At 49.8% G+C, this 26,689-nt stretch overlaps 1 protein-coding gene across 4 annotated transcripts in view; it reads left to right on the top strand.

The window, feature by feature from the left end:
• BICDL1 (BICD family like cargo adaptor 1) overlaps nt 1–26,689 on the top strand; it is a 93,152-nt gene that overhangs the window by 65,566 nt on the left and 897 nt on the right. Inside the window, exons 3-11 of one of the 4 annotated variants that reach the window (XR_004302595.1) lie at nt 2,351–2,467; nt 3,394–3,405; nt 5,270–5,416; nt 11,139–11,318; nt 11,942–12,160; nt 13,230–13,373; nt 19,195–19,325; nt 23,924–24,044; nt 24,834–24,942. Coding sequence is in view for 3 of the 4 variants with exons in the window: in XM_032431280.1 (XP_032287171.1) it covers nt 2,351–2,467; nt 3,397–3,405; nt 5,270–5,416; nt 11,139–11,318; nt 11,942–12,160; nt 13,230–13,373; nt 19,195–19,325; nt 23,924–24,137 (1,161 nt within the window). In the remaining variant the exon portion in view is untranslated. The other 3 variants (XM_032431281.1, XM_032431282.1, XM_032431280.1) reach the window with 3 other exon arrangements.

Raw genomic sequence — 26,689 nt, 5'->3', positions numbered from 1 at the left:
TGGTAGACTTGCTCAATGCAGGTTGTCACAAACCTCCAATTTGGAAAGAACACAGTATCTGCAAAGTACAGTAAAGCGAAGGGCATCCAAACAGGGTATGCCTGTATTGAAGTCCTAATTTGGAGACAAGATAACCCATTTTGACAAGTTTACCATTTTGATGCCATCATTTACTGAGAAAATGGCAAGTTCCTTCACTTCCCTGAGCCTGTTCCCTCATTAGTAAATTGAGCGTGATAAGCAGTACTTTGGTTATGACAATTGAGATAATGCATTTAAAGCATTTAGCACAATTCTTGGCACATAGTAAATACTCAGTACATATCACTAATGTTATTTTAGGCAAGGATGACTAACACTGTTTCTAAGTGATTAAGAAAACTAAAACAAGCTGGTGGTGTCTGAAATTAAATTTAGAATAAGGAAAAAGAGGTGGTTTGGTTTTATTTTGTTGTGTGTTTTGTAACTGTAAAAATTAGAACTATAGGCTGAGATTCTTACATTGCCATCTAGTTCAGGGGAGCAACATTTATTGAATCTATGGGACCAAAGCAAAGATGGACAGTTGCTTATATAGCAGTTGAAGATAAAAACAACTATTGAGGGGTGCCTGGGTGGCTCAGTCAGTTGAGTGTCTGACTCTTGGTTTCAGCTCAGGTCATGATCTCAGGGTCATAAGATTGAGCCCTGCGTGGGCTCCATGCTCGGCAGGGAGTTTGCCTGGGGATTCTCTCCTTCTGTCACTCCTCCAACCTTCGCTCACTCTTTCTAAAATAAATAAATACATCTCTTTTTTTTTAAGTTTAAGAAAAAGAACAACTATCGGACACGTATCTCTTAATGTGAGAGCCTCACTGAACAGCTAGCCTACCATATCAACATTATTAACCATCCCACCTCCTAATCATTTCAGCACACAGTGATCTCTCCCAAGAACTCATAAAGCTTACTGACCCCTTTCTGGCCTCAAAAAAGCACTGAGGCAGTTAATTAACCTATCCTGTGGCTCTTCTCTCTCCTGGGCAGTGTTCAGGGCCAGTACACACTGGGAGCTGGGCTGGGACTCCTTGAGAAAGACTAGAGTTCAAATCTTATCAAGGAAGCATTCTTTCAGAATACTCTCCTGTATATTCAAGAGAAGGTGCTGATACACTAAATGTATTTGGTGTTTTGCTGTGTTGGAGCATTAGAGAATAAATGGATTAGGGTGGGAAATAAGTGCCTCAGCCAGCGTTCCCCAGAGAATTAAAAGTTGCAAAAGATGTCCTTGAGGATTGAATGGCAAAAATCTTAACAGACATTGGGGCGCCTGGCTGGCTCAGTTGGTGGAGTGTGCGACTCTTGATGCCGGGGCTGTGAGTTCAAGCCCCATGCCGGGTATAGAGATTACTTGAAAGTAAAATCTTAAAAAAAAAAAATTCTTAACAGGGCGCCTGTGTGGCTCAGTCGGTTAAGCATCTGCCTTCAGCTCAGGTCATGATCCTAGGGTCCTGAGATCAGGTCCCATGTAGGGTTCCATGCTCAGTGGAGAGTCTGCTTCTCCCTCTCTCTCTCTCAAATAAAAATCTTTTAAGGAGCGCCTGGGTGGCTCAGTCGTTAAGCGTCTGCTTTCCGCTCAGGTCATGATCCCAGGGTCCTGGGATCAAGCCCTGCATCGGGCTCCCTGCTCCAAGGGAAGCTGCTTCTCCCTCTCCCACTCCACCTGCTTGTGTTCCCTCTCTTGCTGTGTTTCTCTCTGTCAAATAAATAAATAAAATCTTTTTAAAAAAATCTTTTAAAAATTAAAAAAAAAAAATATTAACAGACATGACAGGGAACTTCAAATGGTGCCCATGTTGAATAGAAATGAGAAATGGAGACAGAGATGATTTACCTTGGCCCTGCTGAGGAAATAAAGGAATGAGAGAATATAAATAAGTAAATTCTAAGAGAGAAATAAAGGAGTTTCTAAGGTAGTAGGTTTATGTCTTACTCTTTTATGTAAAACACTGAGACTTTCTCTTAATTTAGTAGATGTTTGCTGAGCTTCTGCCGTGTACAGAGTAATAATGACGATATTGAACATTTGGGAGCTTACTATTCCTAGGCCTGTTTGCTCTGACTAGCAAAACGGTCTTTACCGAGACAGACTCATCTGTGGTGGAAGTAGAGATGGGGGTTGGTCTTGTTTGAGCACGAGGGAACACATGGACCAGGGGTGGGAAGCCAGCATTTCATCCTATACTCCATCCTATACTCCTTACAGAGTAGGAAGTTGCAGAGAAGCTTGGGAAACGAAAGGCAGAAAAATCTTAACAGACTCCCTTTGCACAGCCTCTGAATCCCCCCTGAAGGCCTCCTCTGCTTGCAGGCATCAGAAGTCGAGAGACAACTCTCCATGCAAGTCCATGCCCTCCGAGAAGACTTCCGGGAGAAAAACTCGTCAACCAACCAGCACATCATCAGGCTTGAAAGCCTTCAGGCTGAGGTGAGCCTCCCCGTGTGGTGGTGCTTGGAGATGGAAGTGCTTTTCTCACTGAGGCGCTGCACTAGATCTTTTGGATAAGGAGTCCTCTGAATTGGGAAACAAAACCCTGCCCTATCTAAAAATCTCTAAAGAGAGATGTATCTGTGAGAAACTAAATGGGGAGCACTTGATTCATGTTCCACTGGGTAGCCTCTTGTCTGGAAGAATAAGGTTGCTCAGTTATTGCTGAGTGTGTTGAAATCATGAATGACCTACTTTTACAGAATATGTTGATCGGTCCAAAAACATTCTTGCCAATCCTAAATAGAAGATGGGAAAGAGAATTTTCCCTTGCTCTATTCTATTTAGGTCCAGTTCAGTCCACCTTAATGGGACCTATTATATTCTCACGTACAAAATGAGAGTAATAGAAGTAGCTACTTCATAGGGTTGTTGTGTTTGTTGAGTTAATACATGGAAAGCACTCTGTGCGGAATGTATGAGCCAGAGCATGGCAGGCAGGGTCTATGGCCCTCAGTGGGCCAGAGGGAAAGAAAAAGTAGCACTTAGGGGACAACTCTGTGAGAACCCAGTTGTGGGAGGTGAGAAAAGGGGAGTCCTATCACCAGCCCAAATGGGGTCTCCCCCTTTCCCAGAGGATTCCACCTAATCTGATCCTGAGGGCCCCTAAGCCGATTGTCTGGACAGCAATCCTTTGGCTAAGTTACACCTGAAGGGATAGGCTAGGGCCAGCTGAATCACACCCCCACTGTGGTTAAGGAATCAGTAAGTGTGGTCAGGCCCAGAGAAACCCAGATGGCTGCTCCCCTGCTTTGGAAATGACCTGAAGATGTTTTTCCTAAAATCTGTCAATATCTTCTCTTTTCTCCTGCCTGTCATTCCCTTCCTTTCTCCCTTCCCTTGGAAATACTACTGGTATTGAGCAGCAGGTTCTTGAAGTAAGTAGTTGGTTCTGGTGGGGTTTGGCATGCCTGTCTGTGACCACTTGTGTGCATGACTTGCCATTCAACTGCCTTTGCCAAGCTCTGACTCCTTCGAGTTGCCTGTTTTCCTCTCCCCTCTGATTACTATTTTCAGACCCTCGTGACTCAGGGTCATTCCCAGGAATGTTAATTGGCAGATTTGGTCACAAGTTTCAGGGTATATAGGGTGGGGTGATGGAGTGTCGATGCCTTGCTTCATCCAGTAACACTGCTACTTTAAAAAGCCAATCTATGAAGTTGGTCAAGCACATTACTTCATGTAGCTCTGAACTTCTAAGTTTTTTTTAAGGGACCAGGATTGTCTATCAGAACCTCATTATTTCACTGCGTGGAACTTGAGAAACAAAGATTATTCATGGAAGGAAAATATAAAGGTCAGAGGGTATTTAAATGAAAATCAGCTAGAGTAAGAATTCCTTCACGTGGGTAACATGCTTCAATGTGGGGAATAGTGGCCCCATTCACAGTAGAGACTTATTCCTTTTTGTCCCTCACCCAGGTGCACACTTGAGACAGTATTTCTTTGTTTGGCCAGATACCTGATCTCTCTGGACAAAGGCCACATACTTCATTTCCCCAGGACAGCATCCTATCTGATTGATTGGTGGCCAGGGAAGATCTGTGCCCTCTGAACAGAATTCTAGCGTGGAGAGCGAGAACAGACAAAAAACAGAGGGAAAGGTGGATTTCAGAGAACCTCAGACACATTACACATTCATTTCAAAATCTCCCCAGGAAAGGGTCGGAGGTTGGTCTCCTTAATGTATTGTTCTCCAAGCCAAACTGGAGAGTGTGGAGAACATCTTAACCATGTTGGGAGCAAGAAGCCGGGTGAGCGATGAGTCCAGCAGGGAACTGATAGACAGGAGCCAGTGGGACCTTCATGCCGGACTTGGGAAGGCTTCCGTGGCCCCTTAGCAGGACAGTGTTCTTGGGGTGAAGCATCGCTGGTCTTGTGAAGTGCCAGCCCAGCCCCTGAGTCTACAGACCTTGCGGCCAGAAGACTTGGCATCTCTTTCCTCTTTTCCTTTGTTTTCTCACTGACATTGAAGATACTAGACAGGCCTTCCTAAAAGATTTATATCTCTTGAGACTGGCTAGATATGCAGTGTACAAACACACCAGCCTGTTTAATAAAAGGAGTGAAATTGCTCCTATTCACAAATGACTTGCTCAGGCAAAAAGACACTTTGAGTAAAATCAGTTACTCACTTGTGTCCGTGTCCTGTTGCTTCCAGGACACAGGCTGAGGCAGGCACTACTTTGTTTCTGTACCCTGCCGGCTCCCCCATTAACTTGGGACACCGGGTCTGAACTGCAACCTCTAGAGCCAGACCCTTTAGCAGTGGGGGAAAGTACAGAAGAGAGCCGTAAAAGTATGACAAGACCGCAGCTCAAGAGGCTATCTCAGGCATTTTCCTGCGCCCATGACTTGAGAAGGAAGGATGGAACCACAGGTTGGGTTCCACTCCCCCATAAATTGTGGGGTTGAGGTGAAGTTATGGGCAGGCAAGGTGGAGCCCTTCTCTATCTTATCTGTGGAATTTCCAGAACACTGACCTTCCCTTCCTCTGCCTGGCATCCCATATTCCAGCTTCCCCAAAGCTCATCTCCCACCCCTTCCCAGACAGGTTTCTAGGAGGGAGGGGCTTTCTCTGCAGCTTGGGAGTTCACAGCTGTTCTCTCAGAGATGGGGCACCAGGCCCCTGGGCAGAGCACTTGGGGAGACACCTGCCTTCATGTTTGGGGCTAGTTCCTCCCTTCCTACTCATCAGCCTGGGTGTAACCGCACACCACCCCTATGACTCCACCCTTTCAGATCAAGATGCTGTCGGATCGGAAACGGGAGCTGGAGCATCGTCTCAGGACCACCTTAGAGGAGAACGACCTGCTCCAGGGGACTGTGGAGGAGCTCCAGGACCGGGTGCTGATCCTGGAGAGGCAAGGCCATGACAAAGACCTGCAGGTACTGAGGCAGAGAAGCTGCCCTGCAGAGCCGGGCCAGAGGAAAGGAGCATGTAGCTGCCCAGCCAGAAGGAAAGCTGAGGGGCCAGCACCACCGTAGGGCTCAGGAGAGGGTAAAGCTGAGGTCTCTCTTTTGGCCCTGTTGTCGTTCTCCTTGGGCACTCACAAACTTGGCCAGTCTGGCTCTGCCGAAATCAAATGCATCGCTACCCACAGGTCATCCTTCCCATTTGTTCTGAGCCACTGGCCCCTGGAGCAGTTTCAGAGAGTTCTTTCTGGGCTGTTAACATGACTGGAACATGAGGAGTGTCATTCTGCCTCCTAGGGTTTGTGAAACCTGCCAGAGGTTTCAGAGGGAGCCTGTGACTTTCTGTGCTTGCTCACAATTCTCTCTGCTGCTGCTTTCCCAGGCTGATGCATTTAGTCAGCTTGCACTGAGCAGAAATCAAGAAGCTGCCCGCTGAACACAGCAGGACTTATATCCTGCTTCTAACAGTTGCTAGAAGAGACATAGGCTGACCCTTTGTGAACCTAATTGGCCTCTTTTTCCTTCCTAAAGGAAATCGCTTCATGGCCATATTTGTCCTTATCTGGGACCTGCCACCAGTCCTCAGCTGAATCCCCAGGCTCACACTTGACAACCCCCTAAACAAAAAGATAATTGCCCCTAGCCTCCCCAGAAACAGAGTGTGACATCTGCTACAAAGGCGGCTTTGCCAAAGCGGCCTAGGCACACCTGGGGCCAGTGGCTAAGAGTGCACCCACCACTTCCCTTGGGCACCTCTGAGGGTGCCAGGCAGTGGGGGAGATTGCAACAGTGTCGTTCGTGTGGGGGTGGTCAGCCAAATGTGTGGGAGCACCAGGCAGGTTCCTCCCCAAAGACCAGGCCATGGCAGGCCCCACTGGGCTCAGCGGTCGGCTGTTGAGGAAGACTGTAGGATGTGGGATAAGGAAACATCTTAGGCTAACATAGCTTGTTATTGACACCGTCAGCTAAGCTGCCACCTGAGTGATTAAACTCTTTAAGGGCAAATGAGCAGTTTTCCACCCTCCAGGTTTTTTGCACCTTCAGCTTGGAACGTTGCATGCAGTAGGACCTCCATAAATGTTGAATAGAAAATGATGCTGGCTAAAGCCTCACAGCTGTTTACAAGATGGAAGGGAGTTGACTCATATTCTAAGGTTGACGGTGGTTAATAGTGGTGAATGTTTGTATACTTCTTTACAGGGTACGGAGTGCTTTTGCAAACATTCTAAAACTGAGGCTTAGAAAAAAGTGAATCATTTACCAAAGTAGTATAGTAAGTCCTTGGTAGAATTGAAATTGGAGCCTCCCGCCTTCTTCACGTGGTGCTCAGTGACAACGTCTAGCGCATCCCTTGCCTCTGCAAGTCAGCGTCTCGCCAGCATTTCTTATCCCATTAAGGCACTCTCCTGAGGTTACTGAGGTAGAGGATGGAGGAGAAGGAAAAGAAATACACAAAAATGCGGAAATGACCCCTGCCTAAAAGACCTTTTCAGTCTAGCTTGAATTCACAAATGATAAGTCCTTTTTTCAAACCAAGAATTGGGGACCGAAGGACGGGGAAGAGCAGGACCAGTGTTCCCCTGGCTAATGCTGTGGGCTGTGCGCTCTGTGCAGCAAGAGCCCCAGGTCACACCACATTCACAGCCTTGCCATCTGCACATCCGCTCTCTCCCGATTGGGCTTCTTCAAGAATGAGAGAGTGTCACTCCCCGCATGGCCTATATCAAGTCAGGCAGTGCACACTTTGATTTGGAGAATCTGTGTTTATGGGCTGAATTCTTACTTTCCCACCTTTCTGTGATTCTTTTCCTTCAGCTCATACGAAATTTTCCTTAAGCTGCTGCTAATTACCAGTGTCCTCCAGAAAGCCCTTGTTATTGCTAAAATGGCCTGTACTGATACAGAAATAAAAATGCCAGCTTAGGTGGTAGTTGAGAGGTCTCAATCAGACTTGCAAAATGTAGAGCTTGTGGCCTTGGAATGTGTATAATTCCATGATTTTAATCCTTTGTTTCAGCTAAAGGATGAGAAGAAGGCTGAGTAGGCAGGGCATTAGGCCTGCACAGCCAGGGTAGCCCCTCCTGAATGTAGTCCACCATGTAGTTGGGGTTCTACTGTCCAGCTCAGATTTTTAAATCACTGATCAACTCCAGCTCTCATTTTTTTTTCAGACTGACAGTAGGTATAAAAATTATTTGTTGAATACCCAATAAATTAAAAAACTGGACATTTTGCTAAACTCTTCATACCCAGTAAAGGATTTTGTCCCTCTAAGGACCACTTAACTGCCCTATACGATTCATACCCACCTGGGCATATTACAGATGTGTGCAGGGGCCTTGTCCCAGGATTTCATCAACAGAAAGCATAGGCCCCACTCTGTGGGGTGACCCAGGAAGCAGATGGTCTGCAGTATAGACTTTGCTCTGACACTTAACACCATAGCATCTTAGTTCCCTCGGTGAGAAATGGGAGGGTGCTCCCACCTCTGTCAACTTGAGGGGCATGAGTATTGTAAGCTTAAACTAAGTAAGGCATTTGGTGTCTTCTTTATTTATTTAGTCATCTTTGTTATACAAAGGATGGTATTTCTTATTTTAGAGGTTTCTTATATTTAATAGACTCCTCTGGTTTGGTTTTTCTGCATATGCTTGTGGATCAGTTACTGACCAGAGAGGGCAGACCTGTCCTGGTCTTTTGTTCTCTTGCTGTTATAATTAATTAAGCACCCTCGAGTGTACATGAGTAATTGAACTAATTTTGTCCAGTGCATAAGAACTTGTACTTGTCTGTGCTGGACTTCTCCTGCTGAGATGTATGTGGAGTTGCCTAGAAAATAATTGTAAAGCATTTTGCCAACTTAGTATGCCATTTATAATTGTGCCAAATGCTTCCTAGGAATGTCTTCTTTTTTTTTTTTTTAACCCTGATTTCTTCTGAGTTTTCTCAAAACTGGGGCTGGAGGAGTTCCCACTGGACCAGCAGGTATTGCTGATCCATGGGACCCATGCAGACAGAGCAGGCTTGCCCATTCCTTTTTCATTCTCTGAGCAGCCAGGCTCCAGATTCTTCCTAGTAAAGGCGCATCCGATCACTGGTGCTATCAGCCAGCCCTTGTCCGATACTGACCAGCAGAGGCAAGGCCCTAGGGCACCTAAAGGATGGGCTGGAGGCTCTGCAAGGCAGCTTGCTCCACTCGTGAGAACTACAGAGCTCGGGGTCGCTACCCACTGCTGCCCAGTGTCTGCCTCTGCAGGAGCCGCAGCCTATCTGGCCAGCAGTCTGGAACAGACAGAACTGTGTCTGCTCTATTTTTAAATGAACAGGGGCGACCCCAGAAATCCTGTGTTATGAAAGGATAAATTAGTTTAAGTTAAATCCTAGGAAATTCTTTCGCCCCCTCTCCCCCGCAAATCTTTTAAAAGGGAGGGGTGGGCAGTCCACAAATACAGGAGTAGGAAGCTTTGCTCTTGTCCAGGTGTCACCCGCGGACATGTGCAGAGCGGTTAGTGAGCAGATGAACATTCTGCAGGTAGGGTCTGTTGTGTTGAGCTAGCGTAGTGGTGGAGTGCACTAGGAGAGGACGGCGCGTAGCAGCCATGGTGGCGTCGACTTTCAGCAGTAGTAAGCTCACCAGGCAGCGGGGCCTTGTTTGGACCCCACGGGGATGGGGCCCCAGAGAACGCAGAGAGGAGTAAAGTAGCGGCAGCAAGAGAGAGGGAAGGAGCCCTGGCCTTTACGTTGTGATAGCTGCATTGCTGTCCCCTCTCCTGGGGCACCCCTCTCCCTCTCTGAGCCACCCACACCCCGTAAGCCCCTCCCAGGCTTGGGCCTTCTCTGTAAACTGTGAGGTAGGACACAGAAAGTACAGCGACCTCTCTTCTCATGGGTTTGGGAATTCTTGGTATTTCTACCCAAATGTTACACCAAATCCTACCCTCAGCTTCTTTCCAAACAACCCTTTTCCCCTTAAATTTTTTCACTAAAATACAACATACATACAGTAAAGCATACAGATCTTAAGTGGACAGCCCAGTGAATTTTTACAAATGTACATCCCTGTGTAACAGATCCAGATCAAGATAAAGCCCATTATCTGCACCCTACAGGCCTCCCTCTCACGCTTCCCAGTCAGTACCCTGACACCACCTCTTCTGCCTTCATCTCTTCTGTCTCGATGAAGTTTTAGAATATTTTATAAATGAATTCCATATTGTTTTATGCCTGGTTTTGCTTGACATTATGTCTCTGAAATCCATCCCTGTTATGGCATAGAGTAGCAGTGTGTTCTTTTTTCACTGCTGTATAGTATTCCAGCATGGGACTCTCTGCATTCTCTGCTGGCATTTGGATTGTTTCCCATTTGTGGCTCTCAAGAATAATGGTGCTGTAGACATCCTGTTTGTCTTGCGTGCACATACACAGCCATTTGTGTTGGATCTGCACCTAAAAGTGAACTGCTGGGTCATGGGACAGCTGTGTATTTCACCCAGTAGAAACTGCCGGTTTCCCAGAGTGGTTGTACATCTTCACTCCCAGCAGCAGTGAGTCCCAGATGCTCCACATCCTCATCAGCACTTGGTATCATTACATCTACTTGCTTCTCTCTTGTATTATTCTGAAGTAAATCCCAGAATTTTTATAATTTCATCTGTAAATAAAGAATGATAAGAACTTAAACATAGCCACAGGGGATGCCTGGGTGGCTCAGTCAGTTAAGCGTCTGCCTTCGGCTCAGGTCATGGTCCCAGGGTCCTGGGATCGAGCCCAGCATTGGGCTCCCTGCTCAGTGGGAAGCCTGCTTCTCCCTCTCCCACTCCCCTGCTTGCGTTTCCTCTCTTGCTGTCTGTCTCTGTCAAATAAATAAATAAAATCTTTAAAAAAAAAAACAAAAAAACATAGCCATAGGGGATGCCTGGGTGGCTTAGTCAGTTAAGCGTCTGCCTTCAGCTGAGGTCATGATCCCAGGATCCTGGGATCGAGCCTCGTGTTGGGCTCCCTGCTCAGCAGGGAGTCTGCTTCTCCTTCTGCCTCTGCTACTCCCCCTGCTTGTGCTTTTTCTCTCCCTCTCTTTCTCTCAAATAAAATCTTAAAAAAAAAAAAAAACATAGCCACAGGACTATTACACTTAAGGAAAAAAGCAATATTTTCTTTCTTAAAAAATTTTTAATTTTTCTAATTAGGCTCCATGCCCAAGATGGGGCTCAAACTCATGACCCCAAGATCAAGAGTTGCACGCTCTCCTGACTGAGCCAGCCAGGTGCCCCGCAATATTTTCTTAATATCAAATAGCCAGTGTTCAAATTTTTAACTGTCTTATAAATGTCATCATTGTTTCTTTACATTTTTTACTTGAATCAAGATGCAAGTTAAAATAGGCCTACACATTGCAGTTGGTATAATATGTCTTTTGAGTCTCTTTTAATCTATAGGTTCCCCCTTTATCTTTTCTTCTTTTTTTCTTAAAATGTATATATTGAAGAAGCTGAACTGTTTGTCCCGCAGAATTTCCCAAATGTGGAGTTTGCTGCCTGCACACCCCTGATGTAATCTAGCATGTTCTTTCCTCTGTGTGTTTCTGTACATTGGTGGTTGGAGGTAGCAGCATAATCAGGTTTGGGGTCAGTTTTTCGTGTTTGTTTCTGGTTGGGGGAAGCCTCCCGAGCGGCCCACCCACCGTTGTATCTTTTGAAAGCTGCATCAGAGCCAGCTGGAGCTCCAGGAGGCGCGGCTCTCCTCCCGGCAGCTGCAGGTGAAGGTGGAAGAGCTCACAGAGGAGAGGAGCCTGCACAGCTCCGCCGCCACCAGCACGTCTCTCCTGTCCGAGATAGAGCAGAGCATGGAGGCTGAGGAGCTGGAGCAAGAGAGAGAGCAGGTGCTGATGTCCTGTCCCTCTGGCATGCGAGGTTGCCCAGGGATTGCGGGGGCGGGCCCCGGACTGCGGGAGCCTGTCCGTCCTCCTTGTGGCCCCAGTGCCTGTACCATTTCAGCTTCCTCCCGGCGAGGGCCTGTGGCCCTGCACCTGCGGAAGCCTACGCCTGCTGGCCAGAGCCGTCGGGAAGCAGGCCCTGCCCAAAGCCTGTCCCGGGTTCACTGTTGCCCCAGTGCCTCTTAGGAGATGCTTATTGGCTCATCCTCAGCCTCATACCTCTTATACTGACTGGGCTCAAGAACACTCACAATACATCCAATGGCTTGTTTTCGTACTACTCCTAACCACTTACTCCCCTAATCCTGACTCCTATCAAAGTAACCAACTGTATAAAGAATGGCTTATATGACAATTGGGAGGGGAGTAGAGGGCTGGAGTCTAGATAGATGTACTGGGCCCAGAATAAGGACCAGTATTTCTTGGACAGGTGATTTAAAAAAGAAAAACTCTTTCTCTTAAAACTGGTCTCTTGAGTGTCAGTATGTTGGGTTCCTACACTAGAAAAAGATGAGTGGGTGGCAGCCTTCTCTAGGGTCCATAATCAAGAATGGTTCTTTGTGGAGCAGCTAAGACTGCAGCTCTGGGAGGCCTACTGCCAGGTCCGCTACCTCTGCTCTCACCTCCGAGGGAACGACAGTGCCGACTCGGCCGTCTCCACGGACTCCTCGATGGACGAGTCTTCAGAAACTTCATCCGCCAAGGATGTGCCGGCTGGCAGCTTGCGCACGGCCCTGAGCGAGCTCAAGAGGCTGATACAGAGCATCGTGGACGGCATGGAGCCCACGGTAAGCGGCCAGGCCGAGAAGCTCCTCACCCCACACAGCCTGGCTGGTGGGAGGCTAAGAGCAAGTGCGGGGGACAAGGTTAACCTGGGAAAGGCAACTTGTGGAGTCTGAGAACGTCGTCTGAGCCCTTATTGTCTGAGAGCACCATATACTGGTGACCGGGCAGAGGGACAGTGTCAGGGAATGGAAGTTCCAAAGTCATCTTCCCGAAAACACTGGCATACAAGTGGAGTCTTTTCTCCATGTGGTTAAGTCCAGGCCATGGTGGCCTCGAGGTCAAGGACTTTCTTTAGAAGCTTTGAATATAGAAATTTGGATCTAGGTGCAAACTGCGTTTTTCTGTAGCTCATTGGTCCTGGTGGTGGAGTTAGCTGCAAATAGGCAAACTTGAAAGATCTGAAGCTTCTGCTAAAATGATATGAGCACAGAAAGTTGAGAAGATCAACAAGGGCTTTTTAGAATTCCAGATGTGGCTCCCCTTGTGGAGGAGAATGTTCCTGTGGGCTTCCTGGGCAGATGGGCATCTCTTCCAGCTCCGTGACCGATTTCTGCCAGACTTCCTCTCTGTTCGCAACCCCGGCTGGCAGGCAGTTGTTTGTCTTCAGGGCCCGTCCTCCTACAGAATAGCTACCATCTTTCTACCCATATTAGATGAAGTCCTGTGAGAGGGTGGTTGTCCTTACCTGAACATGCCGCGTGGATTTGTGGAATGTGCTGTAGTCGTGGGGGATTGGAGCTGTCAGAGTGAGGTGTGCTGTTCACGCCACGAGACTTCCGTCCCCTAAAGCCTGAAACAAAAATAAACGTCTAGCTAATGTTTGCAGATCCAAATTGGGCGAGAGAATCTCTCTCCTCTAACCCTTTCTTTCTTCCCTCCTGTGTCTCTCCTCTTTCTCTCCCTTTCTTTCCCTCCGCCTCCCCGCCCCCATCTCCTCTATCCTGCTCTCCAAACTCACCCATCTCTACTCCCTCCCTGTACCTCCCCTCCCTCTTTCCCACTAACCATCTCACCACACCCACCCCTGCTTGCACCATCTCTCCGGTTGGTGGCTTTCTCTTTTGCTGTCAGAGCTCCCGGAGAATTGACGATGACTCCTTAGAAGAACAGATAAGGCAGACCAGTGAGGACTCGAGAGCCCTAAGGGAACTCATGGAGGGAGAGAGGGGTAAACTGAGGCAAAGCCTAGAGGAGCTACAGCAACTCCACAGTCAGGTGAGCACCCCAATCCTCAGTCCCGAGCAGGGAACGTGCATGTGCCCCCCAAGGTCTCTTGGGACCCTCATGAGTTTCCCTCTCCCGTGTCTATTTGAGAAGTGGCTCTCCTCTGACAGATCCTCAGAGGACGGTGACCTGAAGTTGAGGTAAGCTGGGCGTCTTCAAGAGAAGAAGCCAACCCTCTGGTTTAGCCCAAAGTAAAATTGATAGGGATAAGAATAGCTGACCCTCCATTTCCTCCAGTGACATGCTGCCTTCCACAGAGCCCAGATTATCCAGCAGCTTCTGACAGTTTAAAGTGCCTTAGCTCTCAGGACATTCTCGGATGTTTTTCCAGCAGCTTCTAAGCAGGGAAGTTTGCAAACCAAGAAGCAATTGATCTTTGTAGGCCTATTCTCTCTTTGTAATGCCATCACCTCTGCCAGCCTGATTTTCAGCTTTAGAAGCACTTACTGCTACTCTTGCTGTTCCATTCCTGTTTGATCATGATTTCATCTCTCTCGAGAATCCTGGAGAAGGGCATCTATATTCTGATCTGAAAAGTTCTAAAGGGCTTAGGAGCAGCCCCCACCCAGAAAAGAGCTTCTAAATTCTGTCTTACGAAATAGGTAAGGCGCTTCCTTTTGACAAGGGCCCTGTGTAGTGTTCTGTCCCACTTGCGGGGGACACCAAACAGGTAGCGTTTTAAACCCTGCCCCCACCCAGCCTGCCCCCTTCTTCCCTCGTCCAGAGCTGGTCATCCCTTCCTGCTGCACCAGATCGCTGAAAGATGGAAGTTAAGCCTGGCTTTTGCTTCAGTCAGTATTTCTTAAATTTAAAGGACCTTATAGAAATAAACTCCTTTCAGGGGTCATGCCCATTAGACATCCTAATACAATTCTCTTGAAAGATATTGGGAAACCCTCCCGCAGCTGTTGCTGTACTCTTCTTTCTGGGAGTGACCAGATAGTGAGGACAGAAAGGTGCTATTGAAAGCTGTAGCTTGTTTCCGACCAAGCCCTGAAGAATGGGATTGGGCAGCCAAAGACATTGTCATTCCCAAAGCCAAAGTCCCTCAGGCGGTCGTTTGGCCAGGGAGTAGTTCAGACACCAGCACAGGTCTTCAAACTGTAAGAATCAAAACAGGACAAAGTGGATCTAAAAGTTCTTCGGGTTAATAAAAATTTATTTACTTTAAAGCCTAAATTTTTGTGGGGGTGCTTCTTATCAGCTCTTTGATATTGGCTGGTTTGTTTTGTTGCTTCTCAGGATAGCAGAACTAGAAACAGCAGAGGGCATCATTGAGGAACAAGAGCAAGGCACAGGTTGCTGAGGGTCTGGACGCAGCTTTTTCGGAGCCTGTTTCCACCAGGGGATTCTCCTGAAAAGTTCAGCTGATAAGTGGTTTATGCCAGTTCCTGTGCATTCCCTCTCAGCTCATTAAGCAAATAGTTCTGCTCAGTCCCATGGAGTATAGAACTGGGCCTCTTGAGTGGGTCATCTCTTCCCAAAAGCTTAGACAAAGCAGCAGATCTCTCAGCCAAACTACATCCATCCAAAACCATCCCGCGGGAGTAACCCTGACCTCCCAAGGCAGTGGGTAGGACGCAGATTGAATTGCAGCATGCCGGTGGAGACGGCGGCCCTCGGAGCAGGCCCGGCATTCCTCATGCGGTTCGTGCTGCAGCGTCTGAGCGCTCCCCGTCCGCCTGCGCCCTACTACCCTGGTCCCTGAGACGCTCAGGATGGCTGTGACTGCGCCCGGGTGCTCCACAGCCTCTCCTAGAACTGTGAGGCGAGTCAGACTAGCTCTGTACCCTTTGGGGTGGGGAGTGGGGGCAGGGGGTGCAGGGAGGAAGGGCAGAGCCCAGACAAGGTTATGTGAAACCGAAGTTCCAGCGGATAGCTCCTAGATGAGTGCAGCCTCATCCAGGGGATGATCCAGCCTCCAAGCCCACTGCTTTCCTACCCAAGAGTGTTCTTTTTTTCTCTTGGAAACTGAGCCACAGGTAAACGGTGTGGGACCTGGAAGGTGAAGTGATCAGCCCCTCAGAAGCCTATCCAAATTTTTAAATAAAAGAGAGTTAATTTTAACTGATACTTATGTTTGAGACAAGAATCTAAAACCAGACCTGAAGACCACCCCACACCCTTATGCCATGGAGAGCCCCCTCTCAGTCCCCACAGCTTTGCAGACTCCTGCTCCCTCCTGGTCAGGACTCACTGGGGTCTGGATCCGCTGCTGGGAGGCAGGGAGGATGTTCCAAGCAATAGGAAAACCAGTTATCTGGGGAGCCCTCTACCAATTCCCAGGCCAGTAAACCAGGCTATGGGAAGTACAGTGAGAAATAGAACCAGGCCTGGGGAGCATGGGGAGCTCAGGCGGTTAAGCGGCCAACTCTTGATTTTGGCTTACATCATGATCTCAGGGTCCTGGGATGGAGCCCCACGTTGGGCTCCCTGCTCTTCGGGGAGCCTGCTTCTCCCTCTCCCTCCCTCTCTGCTCCTCCCCCTGCTCATGTGTGCTCTTTCTCTCTCTCAAATAAACAGTATTAATTTATTTATAAATAAATCTTAAAAAAGAAAGAAACAAACGAACAAATAGTCCCAGTTCTGTGTTTGATTCCTTTATAGGGCTTGACTGCAGCACTAGCCAGTTACCCCCAAGGGGCATGACAGCACAGCGGAGCAGATACTGGGAACACGGAAGGCCTTCACTGAGGAAATCTTGGTGACTCCTCCTGGGTGAAATCTCACTGTGTTCTCTTTTCTCCGGCTTCTTAGCCATTGCCCTATTTCAGACCTTCATTCTTTCACTCTGTGGCTCTGGTCATCAGTCCCCCCAGCCCACTTACCCCCACATGATTTGGATTGATCTTCCTGAAGCACGGCTTGGAAACAGAACACCCTTACAAGTTCTGGATTGACTTCCTCTTGTTACATGGCGGGAAGCCTCGAACTCTAGTGGCCCTACAGACGGGCTGCATGCCAGCCATCCAGCCTTCTTCCCCGTTGTTGGCATCTCCCCTCCTTTGCTTTAGTCAATTGAACATAGACTATGAAAGGGCATGGCGCACACTCCCCGTGCTTCCCCACATCCGGGCCTTTTCTCCGGCCCTTTGCCTCTGCCCAGAACACTCTCCCCGGCCACCTGCATGTATCGGCCCTACTCATCCTTCAAGCTTCACTTCTTCCTTCAAACTCTTGATTCCCTTCTTCCTGGAGCCCCCAGCCCTGCTTTGTCATGGTTACGCTCACTCACATCTCATCTTCCCAGTTAAACTTTAGACCTCCACGAGGACAAGCTTGAGGTCCGACTTCTCTTTGTCTTCTCTTAAAGCATCTAGCACAGGGCTTACCTAGAGTAGGCACAAAAATAATTACAAGAAAAAAAAAAAAATTACCAAATGAAAGGGCAAAGAAAGCCCTAGATATATGACTTCAAGATGTTTTCTTTGATCCTATTCAATCATGAGGACACCTACTTTATGTGGGAAAAGTGGATTTAGGGGTGGCTGCAACCTAAGTCAGTGTATAAACAGGCCGGGCCAGTCCTCATGACAGCCCCAGCCATAGGCCCGCACCGGTGCGGAGAAGAGAAGGGAGCAGAGCTTGCCCCCAGGCGCCAGGCACTGAGCTCTGTCCTTGATGTCAGTTACCTTATTTGAGCCTCACAACAACTTGATGGTGGGAACGAGTTATTTTTATTCCTGCTTTTTATGAAAAGTATATGCAGTTCAAAGAAGGTAAGTCCCTTGTCACTTCTAACGCAGATAGCTGATGGTCTCTACCTTGACCAAGTTTTCCAGACCAAAGCAAAAAGTTCTTACAGAGTTTTTTTCTGGAACCCATTAAATGTTGGCATTTCCTGCCTGGCATGTGGTTTTATCTGCAGCTTACTCAGCTGGCAAAACCCTTGTCTGGCACACAGCCAGCCCGGGGCCGTGTTAGGGCTGATTTGGTCGGAGGAGGTCTGGCTTTCTCTCTGCCAGGTACTTTCTGGGTCTTGAGTTTCTGGTCTACCAGGCTATAGAACCTGCTATTAAGTCGGGTGAGGCTGGGTTTCTCGCCTGCTGCCTGCTGCCTGCTTGCCTTAGGACTGCTATACCCTGTGGCCTCTGCAGGAGCCCCAGCCTGTTCTACCCTGTGGCTCGGAGCCCTGTCACCGCAGCTGTCCCCACCATGAAAGCACAGAGCACCTGGTCCTGACGTGTCCTACCAGGCGCCTAAGAGTACGAAATCCATTGCCCCCAGTAACAACAGATTGTCCTGTATGCCTCTTCATTGTGGGGCGTCCTCTGATTTCTTCCTGAGTGCCTCTCCCCCAGGAGCTGGCAACTCTGATGTCAGGTCTGGGGAGTCCGAAGCATCTTCAGGGAAGCCTGATCTTCAGCCTTGCTCCTGGGGTCTTTGCTCAATTTCAGTCAGTCTGAAGATGTTTAGGCCTGGAACTTGAGTCGGGGAGTACACTGAAAGGTGGTGTCTGTCCCCTTGTGGGAAGGCTAGGCCTGTATGGATGTATCCTCCCTTGGAAAAATGTCCAAGTATGTGTAATATTTAACAAAAAGGCAGGGCCGGTCATCCTGACTCCAGTCTGAGCCTACTGACTGAGAAGGGGCTCCCACCCTTCCATTCATTCAACAAATATTTACTGAAAGTTCTACCAAGCAGGGTTTCTGGTTGCAAACAACAAAAACTCTCTCTGCTTAACTTGAGAGAGACTGTATTGGAATTAAATCTGATCGCTAACAGAATCAACAGGAAGGCTGGAGAATCAAGCTCCGAAGCTGAAAGGAGCCATGGGAAGTGGGGCCACAGAAGCAATCTGCCGTCAGTGTAATAATTTCCCCCTGGCCTGTGGCTTTGCTGAACCCTCAAGAACTGCAGTCCCAGGTAGGGGGGTGTGACTGGCACATCTAGGTCACCTTTCCATGCCTCTGTGCTTAAGAAAGGATATATGTCTCTCCCCTTTGGCTTACTTAGTGGGAGGGCATCCCCTGTTTCCCACCAAGACTCATGCAACCAGGAATGTCCCCCAAATAGGAAAGCATTTGGGATGATGACTAGCCAAAAAAAGACAACTGTCTACTGCACAAGCATTTGGGAATTAAGCATCATACAGTCAGGCTCTGAAATGCACAGATGAGTAAGGCACACTTCCTGCCATTGCAGAGCTCTTGGTGTACAGAGGGTTCCTATACGAAGGGTGGGGTAAGCTGCGGTCACATTAGGTGCCATTAGGAAGGGCACCCTACCACCAAAGGATGGCGCCCAGTGAATGGGCTGTGGGACCATTCACTGAGGCATGGCCCACAGAAAAGGTAACAGGCTTGAAGTGAAAGATGATATCACGTGGGTGTCTGAATTCCATATGGCTTTGACCAGGGAAGCTGAGTGACCAGGTTGCACCAAGTACTGTCACAGAAGTGGGAGCCAGGGCCCTGCGGATAGCAGCGTTCCATGCTGAGTGGAAGATGGCTGGAAACAGAACTTGAGTCCCTACCCTTAACCATGTGTTTCAGAGCCCTGATGCATGTGTGGTCTTCATTAGTTGCCCGCGAGTGCCTTGAAATGGAGGTGGTGGTGTGGGGTGCTGCGTTCAAAGGGGATCTGAGCCCTGTGGCTGCCATCCGGGGCTGAATTTCTTCCCCGCCCATGGGCTCCAGCCTAGCGTGTGGCATCCTTCCTACAGACGAGATGGGCGTCTCTCAGAGCCAGGGGCCTCGGGAAGCTACGGGCACCTGCCTGGGGCTGCTTGTTCCTTTCTGCCTCTTTAAGGGCATGCCCCCAGGCCAGCAGCAGTGGCAGCCCCCCGTTCATCCCTGTGGTCTCCCATCAGGTGATGTTGCTGAGTGTCGAGATGACTGCCCTGAAGGAGGAGAGAGACCGACTCAGAGTGACGTCCGAGGCCAAGGAGCCAAAGGAGCAGCTTCAGAAGGCCGTCCGGGACCGCGACGAGGCTATTGCAAAGTGAGTGGGCAGGGCTTGTCGAAGCTGACTGTCGTCACAGCAACATGAATGTGTGCTCAGTTTTAAAAGTGAAACCCTACAGAAGACGACAAAAGTGAAAGTGTTTCCCTGCTACCCACCCTCACCCCCAGTCTGATTCTTCTCCTCAGACAGACGCTACTTACTGGTGGAGGTCGGGGGTGTGTTCCCTGCAGATCTTTTTCCTGTGCGTGTGCAGCTGTACGTGTAATATAGTTGTTTGGGTTTTTTAAGTATCAGTGGGATGATGCTCTATGTGTCTTGTATATTTTAGCTTTCTATCTCAGCTTTTCAATTTCATTATATAGATCTACCTCAACTTCTTTATTTTTAGGGGTTTTTAGGGGAGTTGTTGTTACTTTTTATTATGGACATTTTCAAGCATACACAAAAGTAGAAAAACATAAGATGAATCCCTACCTACCTGTCTTCTGGTTTCAACCCTAATCAGCATATGGCCGACTGTTTCATCTATATCCCCACCCACCTCATCCCCCTCCCCGCTGGATTGTATGGAAGCAAATCATAAGATCCCTCATCTCATCCATAAACACTTCAGTATAGATTCTACCAGATAAAGACTCTTCCTGGAAAACACACAACCACAATACAGTTGTCACACTTGAAAAAACTTATAGTAATTTCTTAATATCATATAGTAACCAGCTGGCCCATAAATGTCTTTTTATGATTGATTAGAATCAGCCTCCAAAGTCCACAAACCCCATTTAGTTGATATGTACATAAGTCCCCTCCATCTTTTTTTCCATATTGCATTTATTGATTGAAGAAACTGATCATTTGTCTCCTAGAGTTTTTCTACATTCTGGGTTTGATGCATCCTCAGAGTGTCATTCAACAGTTTTCTCTCACCTGTGTTCCTAGTAAACTGGGTCATATTTTAATAATGTTTTGGGTTTTCTTTAACAGAGAAGAAATGCATTCTCTTATATTCAAAAAATTTGGAAGTGCATAGGCAAAAAAACATACGTACATATTCCCCATCCCCCTTCAAATGATTTCTTTATCATGCATTCAATCTACCCTCTTCACTGTGAGGAGATAAAAGGTACTGAACATGTTGTCTGCTCATGAGGCACTTTGCAGCATGCTCATAACATCTGTGTCACTTTACTGCTTAGAAACACTTCATCCTTTAATCCTCCCAGCCACAGCAAGAAGTAAAAATTTTAATCCCAATTTTTACAGATGAGGAAACTGAGATACTTTCCCCAGTTCCACAGCCAGTGGTGATCACGCCTCCACCTCAGGTCTCTTGACCCCTGTCCCCACATCCTTTCCCCTTACCGCACAGGCTGCTTGTCAGCAAACTAAAAGGAGCCCATTTGAAACAAATTGTAAATAGATACTATATACCTTTTTAAAAAGTAATAGGACACATTTTAATTTGACTTTAAAATGCCGCACACCTTTCCCCTTCTCACTTCCACACACACTTGTCCGCTCCCTTCTGTTCTAAACATTTCATCATCTCCATTAGTTTTACCTTTGGGTCCCCTTTCCTGTCTGGCCAGGACCTTCTGTGAAGCTGACAATTTCCAGTTCATTTAGGAAGTATACTCAGTGAGGCTCACAAACCTATGCATCTCTGCCACTGGATTCCTGGTGAATATTTGATTCATTAGCGAATACTTGAATGGCACTGTAATATTTTGGAGTGGGAGCATACTTTCATGAATAACAAAGGGTGAAATTATGTCATACAATTAGGGAATAAAAATGGTAAAATTACGGTGCTAATTGTGGAAGCCTGTTGGGAATAAAAAGCAGAATGAAGTTAGCTGTCTCTCAGCTGGACAAGCATACGAGAGCTGAACATCAAGCTCTGACCATATTCTGCCATCAGCACAGGAGGTGGGAGATACAACCAGAGAAAGTACCAGGGTGCAGGAGAGAAGAAGCAGCAGAAGTTGTCTAGTCCCCTCCCTTAAAATTATTGGAACCTAGCTCTGACATCTGGGGGACCAAGGAGGCCAGCAAGTCTCCGTGAAACCTTGAAATGCAGGCCTTTGCCTTCCGCCAAAGGAGACCCAGTGAACCTCCTGGTGTCTGACTGAGCTGATGGGCAGACTCTCCTCTGTGAGTACTCAGAATTCTGCAGTGAAACCCTTGTCCTTCATGGACCCTACAAAATAAGGCTGGTGCTGAGGGAAGGGGTTAGATCACTCCAGCACAGGTTAGCTCTTTTTCTGTCCCTTAGAAATTAAACTCTTGGTATAAAGAATTGAGACAACAGACATAAAGAATCACTGAAATGTGGGGGAAGCACACTTTGTGTAGGACCTTAAGGGTTTTACAAGATGCTTTCATACACCTCATCTCTGTTTCTCCATCCTGACTGCACTTTAGAATCATCTGGGGAACTCCCTGGATGCGGGGGCCCTCTCCAGACAATTCAGTCTGAATCTCCTAGTTTGGAGCTACTTCTTAAAAGTGTCCCTACCCCACCCTGTGATTCTAGTGCGTAGTCAGGAGTGAGAACCCCCAGGAAAAATAAATTTCCTCTCCTCACTGGGCTACAAAAACCTTAAGGTGTTCTATATCCTGCACAGTAGTGAGTTTCAGAAAAAGTTAAGTAACAATTTCGTCCCTTGCAGGTAAATGGCCCTCACTAAAAGCAAAAATCTGGGGCTAGCAATCTGCCTCACAAAAACAGAAAGGAGTCCGTTACTAGTGGTTTCATTTAAATAAGGAATTCTTCCGGCCCTTTGAGATACTGCTTTTTAAAATTCTGATTAATGTATCGATCAGCAGCCTCTGCGGCTTAGCTCTCCTGGTCTGGGGTTTCTCCTGAATGAAAAGCACCAAGATTCTCTAGTGAGCAAACGTTCTCTGGGGTGCAGTCCGAGGCTGGAATGCGGAGGTCGGCAAGTCGGACCCCGCTTCGGGGGTTTCCGGGATGGAAGGGGACCCCTGTGAGCCCGGCGACCCAGCTGCTGCCGGACCTCTGCCCAGAGGCCTTGGTCGGCACATTCCGGGGTCTCCGGGCTTCTCGTGGCGCCACCTGCCGGGAGACGCCCAGAAGCTCGGGAGGCTGCCAGGGGTTTGCGCCGCTGTTCCGGGACCGCGGCGGGGGGGGGGGGGGGGGGGGGGGGGGGGGGGGGGGCGGGGACCGGCTGGGCGTCCATGGCAACCGGGGCCGCGCGAGGATTTCCGCCGTTCACCGCCAGCCAATAGCAGCGGGCGTGACAGGGAGCGTGAGGCATCTGAGACGCCGGCGCTCATTGGACGGCCTCTGCTCCCGTCCCCTCAACCGCAGTGCGGCGGGCGGACCCGGGTGATGCGAGCTGTCCGGACGGCTTCTCTGGGAAAGGCGGGCGGGGCGCCGTTCTGCGGCCCTGAGGTGTCAGGGGAGGTGACTTGTGGATCGGACTTGAGGCCGGAGAGGAAGTGCCGGTCGCGGCGGTGGCCCCGAGAGCTTTACCCCAACTGCCCCGCCTCCCCGCCGCACTTAGCTTGCTGCAGCCCGCGTCCCTGAGGCCTCTCCAGCCGGGTCCTCCAGCCGTCCTTGGGACGTGCACATTGGTCGCCGGCCCGGTGCGTGAGGCAGTTTGGCTTTGCCGTTTCAAATGCAAAAGGCAGTTGATGCCAGGGGCTAAGTAATGCCCATTTTGGCAGCTGGGCAACCAGTGCCTCCTTGGCAGAAGCTGCCCAGATAGCCTCTCACACTTCGTATTCCCACTCCCCCACCTCTGAGAAAAAATTAATTTTCTTTTGCATTGAACAACTATGATTTAGAAATGTTGGAAAAGGCAAACAGTAATATATGAAACATATTAAAATGTGAAAATACAAAATGCAGAAGTATGTGGGAGCCCATCACTGATCATCCAGAGACAGCCAAGTAGACATTGTTGTGTATGACCTTTAACCACACGGACAGTTTTTTCTTCGACAAAGCTAGGATCGTACCAGCCCTTGCCTTGTGGTGCTTTTCTCCACTCAGCAATACGTCGGATTTCCCCATTGTCCGTGAATAATGAATACTCAGCGTCGTGGTTGCTACTGGCGACTGTGTCCGTCGCACAATTTACCACCAGTGCCCTAATTGCTGGCGACTAGGATTAGCTAGGCTGTGATCATCACCACTGTGTGACTACTTTTGCACACCTGTGTGCCTTTAGGACTGATCCCTTAAGTGAGGGGAGGTTGCTAGTGAAAAGGAGGGGCTGAGAGAACCTCCTTACCTCCCATGGGGACTGGCCTTTTGGGGGGAAGGTTTAGCAGCTCCTTAGTGCCCTGTGAGGCCTTTGATGTCCTCTGGGCTCCAGTCCTCCTTTATCCTCCTCCCTGAGCCCCCTCTTCATCTGTGAGATGGGGAGGACAGATCGTCCCTTCACCCACACCTTGTTACAACAGTTGAGAAAATGGATGTGAACCGATGCTGGGAACTTTCCAGCCCTCTGCAAGGAACATCCTAGTTACTGTCACGGTTCCTATTTGTTGTGAGTTTGGTCAGAGCCTGTTTCCTCATCCTGTGGACTCCAGGTGCCCCAGGTAAAGAATCAGATGCCTCTGGTACAAGGCGTCCATGCTCACCCTGGCTTGTCTGTTTTTAGGAAGAATGCTGTGGAGTTGGAACTCGCCAAGTGCAAGATGGACATGATGTCTCTGAACAGCCAGTTGCTGGATGCCATTCAGCAGAAACTGAACCTCTCGCAGCAGCTTGAGGCTTGGCAGGTAAGGAGAGCCCTGAGACCCAGGGTGAGGGAAGACGAGGCTCTGGGAGGAGTGGCTGAACCCAGGCAGAGCATAAGGAGAATTTGTCACTAGAGGGTCCCGTGCATGTGGGTGAGCAGTAACCTGCCTTCACCTGGTGCGATTCAGAGCCTGTGCTTCCCCAGTCCCCAGGGAAGAAGGCCTGAGGATGCTGTCGAGAGCAGTGAACCCCAGGCTGTGCCATTTAGGGCTGTAGTGGCCTCCTTCGGCTGGTCATCTCTGCTCTGTTTAAATTAGCTGGAAAGAAACAGCTGTTAACACAAAGGGCCCCGGAAGCCCTACATGGCGGGACGAGAATTCACAGCCCGATGGATGTAGTTCCCCAGCCCCGGGGCCACCAGCAGCTGCTGCCCTTCCCTTTCTCGAAGGCCAGCTTCCTTTTTCCAAAGAGCACTACCTTGGGGTAAAATGAGTCAGTGTGTTCTCTCTAGGACCACCATTTTCAGAGTGCAGTCAGCCTGCTCTGTCCCAGCTCCAGCTTGGCTTCCCCTGGCCCAGGGTTGTACTTGCTTTTTGTTAAGGACAATTTCAGGATATGGGTGTAGCCTTTCGTGTCTCTCCCCACGAAATCCGAAGCCGACAGGTGAAGAGCGCCCCCCGCTGGCGGGCAGGTTAGCGGTGACCATCCCTCCAAGGGCCCAGCCGGCCCGCTCCCCCGAGATGGTCCCTGGCTCCCGGGCTCTGGCCCCACCACCAGCTGGCCGGTCCCCGGCTCACCGCCCGTTCTTCTCTCTTCTCTCCCGGCTACAGTTTGCTTCCTCAGGGCTTTTTACTATCTGGCTCCTTTGGTTTCTGATCTAGTGGCCTTTCTCAGTTCCCGTATCAACAGCTTTAGTTGTACACCCCTCCTGCCTTTGAGGTGAGATCGAACCCCCGTTCCACCCGCCGTGTCCCCCCGCTGCCATCGCCGTCCTGCCCCCCGCCTTCCCGTGGCCCGCCGTGTTGTGTGTGCCCATGTCCGGTGTCATCTCTGCAGCGTGTGTCGTGCCATCCCCCGCAGCGCGCCTCCCGCCACCGCCATGGCCCATTTCGGACCGCCTCGGCCCTGGTTCTTCGGTGCTCCCTCCGCATCACTGGGCTCTTGTGACCACAGAAGTATGGGCAGGTGTGGAATTCTAAGCGGTTCACGCCTGTGTGCGTATGAAGTTCTCAAGCGATCTATTTCATGGGCTTTGCTCTGATGAATTTTAAGGTAGAGAAGAGGCAGTTGGCTGTGTGCCAGAAAAAGCCCTTGCGCTTTGGAAGGGTTTCTTTCTGAAGGGCTCTGTAACATTCCTAGTGCTGCAGGTAACAGATTTTATGGAGCAGGTCCTAAGCGCACGGCGCTGTGCCCAGGATTTGGCACTGGGACCTCGGAGGTAGGGAGCATGTCCCCTATTTCTGTGAGGGGGAGGAGAGGGGCTGGAAGGAAGCGGGGTGTGAGGAAAGAGAGGAGGAAGGCGGGAGAGCAGGACGTGAGCAAGGGAGGGAGCGGGAGGTCCACACTCCCTGCTCGCTATCTGGTGCAGGCTACTGAAAGTCCCTTGGTTTCACACTAAAACCTACAGTGGCAGGAGCGTGGGTGTGAGCGCAGGAAGGGATGGAGGGGGCGGGGGGGCGCCAGCCCCACTTCCTGCCCTTGTCAAGTGAGCGGCTGCCCGAGCGCAGCCCTCGCTGTCCGGCGCTCAAGCAGGACACAATCAGCCGACTCGCCCCAGGGGTTAAGCCAGGGTTTGGTGTCTTGACCAGGGCACCCCAGAGCCCACTGGGTTTAGGGGTGAAGGCATCAGGCAGATGCTTGTTACGTTCCTGCTGATGTTAACTAGACAGGGCTGGTTCTATAGCCAAAGCAGTAGCTTCCGTACTTTGTTAGCAGCAGATGCCTTTGCCGAGTGGGATCTTGTGCGGAGTCTTGTGCAGAGTCGGGATCTAACCACTAGAATGGAGAGAGGGCGGAGCTGCTGTGTCCAGAAGCCCCTCTGGGGGGTACAGCTGCTGTGCCGTGAGGCAGTCGGGGTGCGGGGGGCATTCTCTGGGCAACTTTACCAAATTGGGGAAAGGTGCTACCCCAGCGAGGAAGCCAGGGATGTGAGGGATGTGGGCCTGAGCAGGAGCAAGGCGGGCCCTGAAGACAGCGGTGCCCGCGGCCTGTGCGCCAGCGGAGGGTGCCGCGTGTGCTTGCCCGTGTCCTGGCCGTGCGGGGCTGCCGTGGCCCCTGGGCATTCGCGGTGCAGGCTGCTAGGAACTTGAAGGGGGCTGACCCTTTGGAGCGGAGAGCCGGCAAGCAGAGGTCGCCCTAGGGCCCGGGGAGGGGTGCCAAGGGAAAGGGAGGCAGGGCAGAGAAGGCCGGCCACCGGCGAGGCCGGGGTGGAGACAGGCTTGCCCGTCTCCGGGCTTGTAGGGCCTCAGCGGGGGCGGGGTCAGCCAAGGAGCCGTTGGTGGCGAGGAGGAGGCCGGAGGCCGGAGGCGGCGGTGTCGGCGGCTGCTGTGTGTCTACACTTGCTGCTTCCGCGGTCGGCCTGCCCCGGCTGCAGCCGTTCAGTCATCTCATCCCATCCTCACCCCGCGTCCTGCGGACACATCCGCCCCCGGGCCCCGGTCAGCAGCCCGCTCAGCCCCTCCGCTCT

This window comes from Phoca vitulina, unplaced genomic scaffold, assembly GCF_004348235.1.
Source record: "Phoca vitulina isolate PV1807 unplaced genomic scaffold, GSC_HSeal_1.0 scaffold46, whole genome shotgun sequence".
Taxonomy (NCBI): domain Eukaryota; kingdom Metazoa; phylum Chordata; class Mammalia; order Carnivora; family Phocidae; genus Phoca; species Phoca vitulina.
Note: the sequence above shows the minus strand (reverse complement) of the source record. Positions and strands in the feature narration are given on the sequence as shown.